General features: G+C 36.4%; 1 protein-coding gene across 5 annotated transcripts in view; it reads right to left on the minus strand.

Annotated features, from left to right (window-relative positions):
• Positions 1-13,788, minus strand: part of LOC139940481 (attractin-like) — a 44,551-nt gene that overhangs the window by 29,439 nt on the left and 1,324 nt on the right. For all 5 annotated transcript variants that reach the window (XM_071936755.1, XM_071936757.1, XM_071936760.1 and 2 more), the window contains exons 2-5: positions 4,383-4,469; positions 3,221-3,334; positions 2,042-2,164; positions 245-429 (exon numbers count right to left, since the gene is read on the minus strand). In XM_071936755.1, the coding sequence (XP_071792856.1) occupies positions 245-429; positions 2,042-2,164; positions 3,221-3,334; positions 4,383-4,469 (509 nt within the window). The remainder of the gene's footprint in view (positions 1-244; positions 430-2,041; positions 2,165-3,220; positions 3,335-4,382; positions 4,470-13,788) is intronic.

Below are 13,788 nucleotides of genomic sequence, written 5' to 3' on the forward strand. Positions count from 1 at the left end.
TCATAAAGTATCGTAACCAGAATTAATTAACAGAAACACCTACATGTTGGATTGGTGCTTCATGCATTCAAGCTTTTCACAATACATCAATTAACTCAATAAACTATTGACAAGTTTGATTTAAGAGGTAGGTTTTGTGGTATGCTCAGGGTGAAGGACTGCTTCTCAGTTTGTGTTTTAAGTTTCATTGGTAGACGGACCCATAGATGGGGGCTTCTTATGAGGACCCACCTATGTTACTTACCCTGATACCCAGAGTCACACACACACTCCTTCTCAGTAGGGCTACATTCTCCGTGGTCACTACAGTTAGAAGGACATGCTAATATGTCACAACTATTCCCAGTCCAGAGGGGGTCACAAGTGCAATTATTATATGTTGGATTACACACACCGTGGTTGGAACAGCCGTTGGGACATGAGTCCACTCTATGAAACAAAAACAATTCACACAAATATTGTAAATTACGTTTCATGTGTTGAGTAAATAAAATACATAATATAAGACTTTTATTTCAGTGAAACCTTGCAGAATGTTTTGTTACCTGTTAATTTCCCCTGCAGAATAAATAGTTAAGCAGCTGTGTAACAAATGGGTGGTTCTTGTAAGAGTTGTATTTGATAATAAGGGAATAAAAGGGTAGCGACGAGTTCTTAAATGGCCGTTTAAGACCGGCAGGGTCGTTGCCGTGTGATAAAGGCCCGATCCCTTTTTCAAGGTTCTTGAGCTCTGTACGCATGAGTGTAGCATTTTTATGACTGAGACAGTTTTTGGATATTTGTGCGCGTTGTTAGTCTTGGTGCAAGACGTTTTTTGTTTTCCTTTCTCACACAGCCCGGCCAACTCACCAACAGCGCCCGCATCGCCCGTAACAAGAAACATCGTGTACCAAGACTAGCGCATATGTATTTCAAAACAACAGCTCCAGCTGGTTTTATCAACCGGTTAAACACCCCACGTGACGCGCTCTCCACAAATAGGAATAGCAAAACTGTCTGAGGTATTTACGAATACTTCAAACTCGCATGAGCTATGTAGAAGATCTTGCTGATTAATATGATTGTAGGATTGTGTCAGAAAAGAGAATGTTCCAGCTAAAATCTCAACTCATGTCCAAAGTGGACTGCATGTTATTATGTTGTGCATCCATGCTTGTGTGTGTGTTTTTAAGTGCATTTTACAATTGGGTAGTTTGAGCTCTGAAGATTGGGAAAAGTCTTGTAATATTTGTGCAATCTGCAGATTGTGCAAATCCAATAATAGAATGCTCTCAATATTGAATAAAATTCATTTTTTTTGTCAAAGCAATTGCCTATGTGCATAGAATGGAGGCCTTTAGTGCTATGGGGAAAATTATTATCAGCGTCAAGCCTCCCTGGGGTGACTGGCAACCAATTCAAGATCAGTGTGTATTGTTTGCTGGTATTAAAGACACTGGACACTATTGGTATTTGTCTAAGACCAGTCTTCTCACTTGGTGTTTTTCAACATATGCATAAAATAACAAACCTGTGAAAATTTTAGCTCAATTAGTCGTCAAAGTTGCAAGATAATAACGAAAGAAATAACACCCTTGTCACACGAAATTGTGTGCTTTTAAGATGGTTGATTTTGAGACCTCAAATTCTGAATCTGAGGTCTCGAAATCAATTTGTGGAAAATTACTCCTTTCTCCATAACTAGGTCACTTCAGAGGGAGCTGTTCCTAACAATGTTTTATACCATCAACCTCTCTCCATTACTCGTCACCAAGTAAGGTTTTAAGCTAATAATTATTTTGAGTAATTACCAATAGTGTCCAGTGCCTCTAAAGGGATTGGCTGGATCATAAAATAGACTCAAACCACAGAGACATCGGTCAAGCTTTCTTCATGTGTTTCGGTTTTATTTCAACTTTTGTTTAGGCCTAAACATTTTAAATTGTTTTGGTTTTTTTTCTTTTATAAAGTTGTGCAATAAAAATAATGATGTTCAGGCAACCACTTATTTGTTATAGACCACTGAAAGTTAAAAGTAAATAAATAAAAATATTGTACTCACCTGTAAGTGACATTAAATCCCTCAAATTTAAATGCTGCATCACTGTAGAAATACAAGTATGCATAGCCTGATGTGGTTGTGACTTCATGTATGATGTTGATGTTTGGATAACGAACAGGTCCACTGTGTCAACAATCATAGGAAATAAATAACCTTAGATTAGAGTTATACACTGCGCTCACATTCCAACATTAAAGGAAACAATAGTGTTACTTTAATCCGATTTCTTCACACCTCAAACACATGACAGTAAGGGTAGATGAGTAATTAATGTATTTCACACCATTGGTGTCAGAGTAAAAGTGTACACAGTACATTGGTATTTTAATAAGTAATACATTTAAGTGTTTAAGTTGATTATTTATTGGTCTTTCAATTCTTTCAATGTTATACCCAAGAGAGTTAAATATCAGCTCAAAGCGTCTCTGAGCCTTTCAGTGCACTTCTAGTTGGGAGATGAAAACTAACAATATTAATAATTATTATTTATATCAGGCTTCCAGAGGCAAAAATATATCAGCGTATTGAACGCTGTGTCAGTAAAAGTTCCCAGATGGAGCAATATTGCTTCAATATTGCTCCATCCGGGCATTTTAACACATGCACGCGCATCACACGCGGCGACTGATGCAACGCTCACCATGTTGGGTAAGTTAGATTTACGTGTATTAACGCCGCGTCGCCTAAAATGCGCACTTTTACTGCATAATGCACAGCATAGAGTTGTATATTAAACGCACAGTGAAATGGCCCACAGTATGGCGCATTCAAGATTTTCAATAGCATTGAAATAGAAAAAAAAACATAATAAAATTGAATTGAAAATCTGAAATCAGGTGAGCCAAAATAGTGTTGCTTTGATCAAGTCCTCAGCCTGATATAAAAATAATAATAATCATAATATTGGATTGCTTTTTTCGGGGGATACAAGAATATATTGCACTCGCTATGACAATATTGCACTCGTCTTCAACTCGTGCAATATTGTCATAGCTCGTGCAATATATTCTTGTATCCCCCTCAAAGCCATCCAATATTATATAATTATACACTTATCAGTACAAGAAACAAGTTACACCGAACAATTTACACTACCATACCTGGCCATGACATACATGTACAACATCAAAATTTGTAGTTTTTTTTTTTTTTTTAGTAAGCCAAATTTTTGGAACCTACCTAAAAGCTGCAACAAGTGGTGCATAAATAGAGTCTCCATCAAAGATATACAAATAGTCCCAGCTGCATTCTGTGGCAAAGAGTTCTAGATAAAAACTAATATCAGTACCAGGCCTGTCATGAAGAGAAGAAACCATTATTTAGATCAGCATGTCGCATAATGAATCAGGGTTAAAGTTTACACTGAACCACAGGCGAGAGGCCAGTAATGTTAGTTTCGTGCGAGGATGAATAAAAGTCTGTTGGGGTGTTATAAAACAAATATCGATTGCTTTTACTTGTGCTCTGGTAACAACTATGAATCCCGAGGTGATCTTCGGATCGGTCCGGGGGAACGGTCCGTGGATCACCTAGGGATTCGTGAAGGGTAAATGGAACGGTCCAGGGATCACCTCGGGATTCGTAGTTTTAACCATAGCACTCGAAGCAGTCAATAATTGTATACTAGTGTATACCTGTAAAGATAAATGAGAACTAAAATGCATGTTAAACTGTGTCAAGAAGTCTTATCACATTTTTATTCTGGTTTGGTAAAAACAATTCTGGTCCAGAAAACATTTTAAACAACAAGCCCTGTAGTCTTGTGAAATATACTAGTGTACACCCAAAAAGACAAAATGAGAAACAATGTTTAACTGTGTCAGGAAGTATTGTCTCATTTTTATTCTGGTTTGGTAAAAACAATTCTGGTCCTAAAAATATTTTGAGCAACAAGCCCCCCTGTGATGTATCGCTGAAGGAAGTATTGCTCACATCATCAAAACCTGCAACGTTGGTGACATTACAACAGTATACGGGATCTAATTTTGTTGTATTATAGGTCATCTTCACAGGGCAGTGAATCATGCACAGATTCATTGGCAATTTTCATATTAGACTATGACTGACTTGAGTGCATGTATTTTCAATTCCTTTGGCAAGCAATTGTAGTAGGATGTCAGTTTCTCAATCTATAACAACAGCCTGGCTGATACTGTGTTTTAACATCGTAGGCTTTTCCCAAATCAATTACTACACCATACAGCCAGGGTGATGCTGTATTTTAACAACATAGGCCTTTCCCAAATCAATTACTGCACCATACATGTACATGATAGAGTGTTACACTATATTAGTCAATGTACAACATGTGATAAATGGAAGCGTGATTATAAATACTTACTTGCCACTGTCTACCAGCCATACACACGTTGTGTCGGTTTCATATTGTCCTTTAGAGTCATATATTGAGCCTACTGGTGAATCCAACCTAAAAGAAAACACAAAAGAACAATACCAATTATGAAAACTGTCTTATTTGCAAATGCAATGCTAAATTGCAGAGATACATGTAACAACACGGTTTGAATTTAACTGGCTTTACAGGATATGAAAAGCATAATGGTAGCTATAAATAATTCGCCCCAACATCAGAACAAAAACGAGGAAATCCTTTAGTAAACATTGAATAAAATCGGAACATTTTATTAGCTTTCATCTCTTTAGTGTATGTATTTTACAATACATGCCTCCCACATTAGACATGTTAGAAATAGATTATTACCAAGCTTTGTTTGACCATTTGACTGCATCTTAAAATGGCTGCGCTGCATGCTGCAGATTTACATGTTTTCATACACAAGGCAGGTAACAAATTTCTAATATTTACTATTTACATGTATAAAATTAAGTTGAAAAATATCAATGAGTGGAATAATTTGTAGACTACACAATATTTAAAGATTTTATATTCACTTATTTTTATTTTTGTGCATAAACAAGTTTAAAATATGAAATCATTGGCCCTTGAAGTAAGGTTATTAGTGTATAACACTTATCCTTTGATTCCCATGAATGTATCTATGATATGATGTTCACACTCACATAAGCTTCAAGTGTACTGTCTTATGTAGCAGAATCACCTTTTCACTACCCATACATTGGCATACCACCCTGTAATGTACATGTGGGCACACACAGGATAACTGTTCAGTGCAGTATACATGTACATGGTATACTGCGATTTTCCAATACTGTATCTGCAGGCAATGTATTAAATGTAGAGTGAGTCATGAAAAGGGTATTACTGGGATATTGAGTCTTAGATTATTGGACAAGATTAGACAGGCATCAGTCATGCCAGTGTTGTCTCAGAACATTATATGTTATAAAACATCACTTCTGGCAATAAAATCATGATAACACTGTACAGAAGAAAGTGGTGTATGCGAATAGTATGTTACACAAGAACCTGTACTAGAGACTTGCTTTTCCTTTACAGATGTTAATATGAATACTTCCACATGTGACTATACTTGAACTGTACGTCTTCATTTATTATGAAGACCAACAATTAACTTACATACTATGATGAACATGATTTGCACAACAAGATGTGATTAGAAAATCAAAACATAAAGTACATGAAGGAACTTCATTGAACCATTTGATTGTTGGGATCATGATCCTTCAAAGACTATGTACTTCAGGTTTAGGTTATGTTCAGATTAAGTAAATACAGTATGAACCATGCTAACAGTCTAAAGGCTCAAATGGTATAAAAAGGTACATTGACCCCACAGGTGTACAAACTTTTAATCAGTGACCAATAAAACATAATGATCACCATACTATTGAGAGAAAAGGACAATTCTACCAAGGGATTGAACTGACATGACTGAGTCAGAATCACACATTTCCAATCTCCGTGTATAGTGACTAGTCATCAGCCATGGAGGGTAGATCGTAGACTCATACACATGGAGGAAGACTGGTGACTAGTCACAAACCATACATGTAGAGGGTAGACTCATACACCTCCTTTACCACACTGTGTACAAGGGCTACCTACACTAATTGCATGTCAGTTACCATGGTTACAATTTCTACCAAGGTTAGAGCCCCCTTTGTTAAGACATGTTGGAGCCTTATTCATAAATAATTAGACAATCATTTTCTAACAAGTGATGTTTAATACCAGATTAACAAGAAAGCCACCTATTAAAGTACAACCACACATTTCAAGAAGGCTTTTACATTTACCAAGGTCAATGTATCAGGTGAACTTGGTTGTAATGTTTGTAGACAATGTAGAACCAATAGGCAAGCAATTAGCAGCTGGTGTTACATGGTGTAACCATGGTGTAACACATGGGTATTTAGCATATGACTACATAATATACGGCTACATGTACTTTAATTATGATGATGATCGTTTTAAAAACAAGTCTGGGAATGTGTAAAATGTATACGTAGAGCTCTGAAAATATATATAATCAGGTTCCATTCACAATGTATGCATTACAACAATAAATGTTTTATGGAAATTTGCATCATGGATGAAGAATTAGTTTTGGTTTTACCTGCCATCGCTGTGTGGTGTTAAACACTGTATACTCAGTACTAACTTTCTTGAGCTCTGTGAAATAAATAAAAGCGAGTAATATGCCTCCGATTTTTTCCAAAGAAAAGCCAGGGAATGTACTGAGTACACAGTGCTACAAAAGTAATTGTGTGTTGGGTAAATTTAATGTTTTGTTATCAAGGTCTAAATTCAGTCCATGTCCTCAATAGCCGATGATCACAAATTGAATGATTTTAATGTTACTGGTAGAAATTAAGAAAACATTGATGCGATTTACCTCTGCTCTACACAATAAATTACAGGATTAGAACTTGTCTCTTGACATTGCATTTTTTCAGTTAGTCTACTCTTGGTGCAAGACATTTCTCGTTTTCCTTTCACGCACAGCGCGGCCAACTCACCGCCTGCGTCCGCACCAACTCACCTGACTTATACGAAAAATGGTTCACTTAAAAAATACTAGTAAAGCTAGAGGAATTGCAGTACTTGGACCAACAAACCAAAGATCTAAATTAAGAGTCGCAGATTTTCTTTAAATAACTAGGGCAAGAACCGGGGCGGAGAGTGGACTAAGTCAGGTGAGTCAGTGCAGGTGCTGTTGGTGAGTTGGCCACACTGTGCGTGAAAGGAAAACGAGAAACGTCTTGCACCAAGACTACTGTTTAGTCAGTAGTCCAGTCAGTGGTCCAACAGCCAGCATGGCCGTTAGAATATTAGTTACACAGTATTGCCCAACACAATGATGCTAGAAACTCCATGATATGTAGCCTCGATGCTCACAACAAGAAAAAATAGTGCATGGCAAAAGTGATCTTTAAATATATTGTATGTGTAGCCATGTGTGTATTTAGATTTGTAAAATTGTACACTACATTGTATTGTTGAGTTGAATTTGTATAAAACACTGTTTTCAATGTTAAAAAACTGTTTCAGCCATTTATAAACAGTATTACTTTTTGTAGGCCGACCTGTATACTTCCAGGACAGTATGCATGCAGTGGGTAGGCCTACACGAAGCGGAGGAAACATTCTTTGCACATTGGATGTACAATCATGACAATGCTACAATTTTCAATAGAGCACATTATGTCACTATGGTTAGCATCTAGCATGAAGTACAGAGTTCATTGTAGTGTTTGTACAATGACTGCTCTTGACAAACAAGGATGGTGTACAGGCTGGCACAATAACAAAACAAACAGTCAAATATTCATTGCAATCATTGCACAGCATACACAATGCATGCAATATGAATTAACATTATACAAGGTATCAAAATAAAGCAATGTACGTAAGTCATTGTGATTTAAGCATTGGCATCATATGAGCATGAACACCATGTAAATGTAGGCCTACATGAAAGGAAACACAGGCTCAAAGTAAAATAAAACCACCAACAACACTCATGATAGTGCACACGTATGTACATGTCTAGTACTTGTATCAGTGCACGGTCATAACAAGAAATTTAAGACATTTATAAGAAAACTTTATTGATCTCCACAAAAGAAGAAATTGCACACCGCAACAGTTCCTGTGACTTTGAGCAATTTTTTTTTTAAAGCTTGCACACAAAATACATTGTACTTTGCAAGAAATCATGTGTATTGTGAATGATGAATGAACATGGTATTAATAAATACTACACTGTACAGTTGTTTGTGGTCAACAACAAGACTGAATGCAACGACAAGTCTGCAATCAAGCTTGGTATACTATACTAGTGTGTGTGCATGATTATTTCTGTATGCCCCTTTATAGGATACAACGAACAATACTGACATATCAGCCATTCCGTGGTATTTGCGCTTCATAGTAAAAAAATTAAAATGCTTATTGTTGAAGTTTTTACATTTATTTTGAAACAAGAACACCTAGTGCTTCTTCTTTTAAAAAGACTTTATAAAAATATTCTTTATTGTTTTGCGACAGCCTTGGGAGTAATGGGTAAAAAGTGTACCCAAAAGTCTGAAAAATCCTTAAAATTCAGGTTTTGAAAAAAAAATCATGAAACAATAGGTGTTCGGATTTAATCATTATGTATAAACAACAAAGAGTCATTATAATTAGTAAGGACAGCCAAAATTGAATATGCCTTTTTGAACTATTAACTTTTGAAAAATGGGAGTTAATTTTTACCCTCGTCGTTTTACTGTCACGCGAGTCACAAAAAAAATGATTATAGTATTTTTTATATTAAATACCCTCAACATTTTTTTTCTTCTCTCTCATAATAGTGGTCTTTTCAAAGGGTCTTTCAAGAATTAATTAGTTTTTTTTACCTAGGCCTTCTACTTAAAAAAAAAAAAAACCCTCGAGTTTGTCACGCGAGTCACGGCAAATGCACTTAATGCACGTGGTTAGCAAAATCTAGCAAAGTATCTTGTGGGATGATGTCTATGGAATGTTACAAAAGCCACCCCAGCCCACTGGAACATATTACTATGCCCCTGAATTTATAAATTTTTGTTAGAACAAAGAATTATTACAGTGTACAATTATAACTTGGCACACTGTCAGCAGATCATGTTGAACTACATGTACACTGCATACTGCACTGTACAATGTGCTCACATCTGCATAATTTACCTGCATTATTTTAATAATACAAGGAATGATAAACTTAAAACAAGAACAAACAAAAATATTTGATGAAACTTGGTATTTTAAGACAGTATTCTTAAGTTAGATTTGGAGGGGGGCATCAATAAAGAAATTACTTATCAGATTTACATGTACATGTACTCAGCCTAGCACAGTCTAATGCTATTAGAACTTGACACCAAAATTTGCGGTTTCTTATCAACTTACTCTGCGAAGCGCAGTGAGAAAAAAGTCCTTTCCCCTATCACAACAAATATATAAGGGCGATTCCATGGTTAGTCGCATTACACTTTTTAGTGTCATTTCTTGATCTTGGTGCTAGTAGTTCTATGTGAGATATTATTTCCACTAAGTTTATAGACTGATTTGTACTTGACACCCAAGGCTTTTAAGTGATGATATTAAAAATGTTGTGGGCGTTGTACTCTGGATGTTATAGCTTTGTAAAAAGCGGTTAGTCGCATTACACAAAAAGGACATGATAAAAAATACACTTGTCTCAATTCAAAAGTTTCCTCAAACTAAAAAACTTGCAAAGGTTTTACTACATTTAACACACATCTCTTATACATTAGTATCCAACAGGATACTTATAAATAGTCAGCAACTTGAACTTTTAGGTTTACGTGGCAAAACCATGGTTAGTCGCATTACGGTTAGTCGCATTACACGTTTCCACTCAATTTAGCCACGCCTACGTGGAGCCCAAGCTGAGTTCTTATTTGGCAAAATTGGGTTCATTCCTTGTCAACAACTAAAAATAAATTGGTTTCGTATGTTAGCTATAACTTCTAAGGGGAAAGAAAATTGTGACAAAAACTTGATTTTTGGTGTCATGTCCATGTTTGCTTGGAATTGCCCATAATAATTTCTAGTAAGGGTTCTCTCTATGGTTTTGAGTTGTTCTGAAAAGAACCGGTGGTTTAACAACTCAACGTTTCGACCAGACATGTTGTTAAACCACCAATTCTTTTCAGAACCACCCCAACTTTACCATGTTAAAGTCAAAGCTTGTTCAGATTATTTTTCCTTTAATGTTGCTTCAGGTAGTTTCTTCCTTTGATGAAAAGATTCAATTTCAAGTTCTGAGTGTTCTGAATGAATTAAATTGTTCTTGTTATGCAGTATCCTGTTTAGTTATTGTATATTTTCTCACTTGTCACGCGAGTCACAAATTTCTGTCACGCGAGTCACATTGCATTTAACAAATTTTCATTTTTTTTTTACTTTTTATTTTATACTTTTTATTGTATAATATAGTGCTTCTCTTGTACTTAAAAAAAAGTGATCCGGAACTAAAAAGTTCCTCTGAGTTCTCACGAATGGGCAACGGCATACAGGGATGCAACACCTTTCATTTTTTGGCAGTCACGCGAGTCACATTTTTGGAACTCCTATAAAAACATTATACCTACACAATTTTTTAAAACTTTTTTTTTTATATTATAGGGCTCTTCACTAAGTTTATATAAATTGAGTTAAATGAGAGCCAAGTGTTATATTTTGGAGTATAGATCTTTCAAAAGTTGAAAAACCAGTGAGATTGTCACGCGAGTCACAATGGAATGGCTGATATGCACTGAACTGTACAGTTTTGAACTAATTAATTAATTAATTGATTTAAAATGCACACGTATTGTGTTGACTGTTCATGATATGCTATGTGCACACCACCATTTACATGTTAATTTCAGGTACAATCCCCTGATTTCTTGAATTTGCACTTCAGCCCATTTTCCATGTCATTGTCATTTAATGTAAATTTTTGTATTCTAATAAAATAAAATAAAACAGCTGCAAATAAAGGCCGACCTGCTTCACCTCCTTTTTACAAATTTTCTATTTTATTTTATTCAAAGTAATGATTAATAAGCATTGAAAACATTTGGTAAGTGTCAAAGACCAGTGTTCTCTCTTGGTGTATCCCAACATTTAGCATAATATTATGTAAATAACAAGCCTGTGAAAATGTGGACTCAATTAGTCATCGAAGTTGCGAGAAAGTGATGTAAGAAAAAACACCCTTGTTGGACGAATTTGTGTGCTTTCAGATAGGACAAGTTTATATCTCCTTTGCTTATATTTTTACGGGTGTACTTTTCTTTTAACTATTACTTAATGTATGTCATTTTCTTAATCTTTTGCAATTTTTACTGTCATGAGCCCTCGAACAGGCTGGTCCTTGAGAGAGCGCAATATACATTTAAGATCAATAAATTATTATTATTATTATTCAGGCCTGTATGCTTCGTTTTTGAAAGGGCAAGGGCACCAAGGCATTTTCTCTGTGGCAAAGGGCACCCTATGATGAAATTGTAAATTTCTACTGGAGCATTCAAGGGCACCAAGGCAATGGCAAGGGGCAACGGAGGCAATCGCCTCCGTTGCCTCCGTGAAGTATCAGGCCTGATTATTAATAAATAGTGAGAAATTACCTCTTTCTCAGAGGGAGCCGATTCTCACAATGTTTCATACTTCCAACAGCTCTCCAATGCTCGTTACCAAGTCAGTTTTCAAGTTAATTTTGTTTTGAGTAATTACCTATCATGTACCTTCCCGGTAAAGATACTGGACACTTGGTAATTGTCAAAGACCAGTCTTCTCACTTGGTGTATCTCCACATATATGCATAATGCATTGTATAAAATAACAATCCTGTGAAAATTTGAGCTCAATTGGTCATTGAAGTTGCAAGATAATAATGCAAGAAAAAACACCCGGCTTTGAGTGTAACACGAAGTTGTGTGCTTCAGATGCTTGATTTTGAGACCTCAAATTCTAAATCTGAGGTCTCGAAATCAAATTCTTGGAAAATAACTTCTTTCTTGAAAACTTTGTTACTTCAGAGGGAGCCATTTCTCCCAAAGTGTTATACTATCAACAGCTCCCCATTACTCATTACCAAGTAAGGTTTTATGCTTAAATAAAATAATTATTTTGAGTAATTACCAATAGTGTCCACTGCCTTTAAGGAGAATCAGTGGTCGAAATTAAGTGTATTTCCATGGTAGTCAGCAGGGCTAGTGACCAATAATTTTTAGTAGCCCTGATTAGATTTTGGTAGCCCGAAAGACACATTATGTCTCGCGTCACGGCTCAAACTTTACAATACACCAATAACATAGTTCTTTATTGTTTGTGATGATGATTTTTGCATTATTTTTCCACTAGCCCGTTGGGCTATCAAACTGGAAAAATCAGTAGCCCGGCTGAAAATCTGGTAGTCCCGGGCTAGCGGGCTAGTGGCAATTTCGACCCCTGAGAATGCCCACAAAAACAAGTCTAGCAGCTCTGTACTGTATGTGTTACACTTAACATCACTTGTGGAAAAAGGAATTATAAGAAATTAGGGTTATTGCTACTGGCACAACAATTAATAAAAGGCTTTAATAATAGCGCTGGTATGAAGGAATGTATATTGTGTTTTCGTTAGCCTTTTTGAGATGCATACGTATGTATTGTGGACACACTAAGAGAAAACTCTTTCGTTTGGGTACTACACAGACCATTTACAAACCTACATTGTTATACCTCGGTAACAAACTGTGAAGTTTGATTGGTCGAGAACCAATCATGTGATGCGCATCAAAAACGCATGTTACATCTGGCTCGACGGGCCGCCGGGTAACATGAAAAGTGACGTACACCGGTGTACATCACCTTGATCGTTCCCGGCGCTGGTCGATTTCCAGCGCTGTGTACGAAACAACTGCGGGTTCGAGGGAATTATTTCTCGTTCGTCTGCTTATTAAACAATGAATAGTCTGTCGTAATAATGTTTGAAGATGACAACAGAACTTCGAGAAGAGGAATAACAATTATACAAAGGTATAACAAAACGATTGTTGCACGCTGTGACTGGGGTCCATGGGTTTTGTACACCCTCGAGGGGAAATGGCACCCTCCCCTTCGGGTGTACAAAACGCCATGGACCCCGTCACAGCGTGCAACAATTGTATACTGAACATGCAATAGTGAGGGGGGTTAGTGTTATGTCCAACATATACCTCACAATTGTTTTTACACTCAGGGATTTGTATGTATTATGATTACATTGTACAATAGCGATAAAGTTTGGTTTCGTTTCTTGCTCCACCAGCAAACTCGCATCATGAGCTAGGGACTGTGTTTGTGGCATTCCCACACAGAATGCATTAATTAAGCACTTATTCAAAATAAAATCAATTTGTAAAAAGGAGAAAAGAACTATTTACATTTTCAGTTGATTCATTATTCAAGTCTATTAACAGTGGTCGAAATTAAGTGTGTTTCATGGTAGTCAGTAGGGCTAGTAACTAATTTTTAGTAGCCCTAATGAGTTTTTGGTAGCCCTAATGAGTTTTTAGTAGCCCAAATTCATTTTACAACCATCAGCACAGTTCAATGTTTGTGATGCACTGGTGTGATGTTGAATTTTAGAAATTTCTTCCACTTGCCCGCCGGGCTATCAAACTGGATAAATGAGCAGCCTGGCTGTAAATCTGGTAGTCCCAGCTAAGTGGCAATTTCGACCCCCTGCTTACTATTGCTAATCTAGATGCATAAATTACCAACTTGAACCAGGTAGCATATTATTAGCACACAGTCCTCCTCTTGCCTACCAAGTACTATCAGTAGAATC

Source organism: Asterias amurensis, chromosome 8 (genome assembly GCF_032118995.1).
Source record: "Asterias amurensis chromosome 8, ASM3211899v1".
NCBI lineage: Eukaryota > Metazoa > Echinodermata > Asteroidea > Forcipulatida > Asteriidae > Asterias > Asterias amurensis.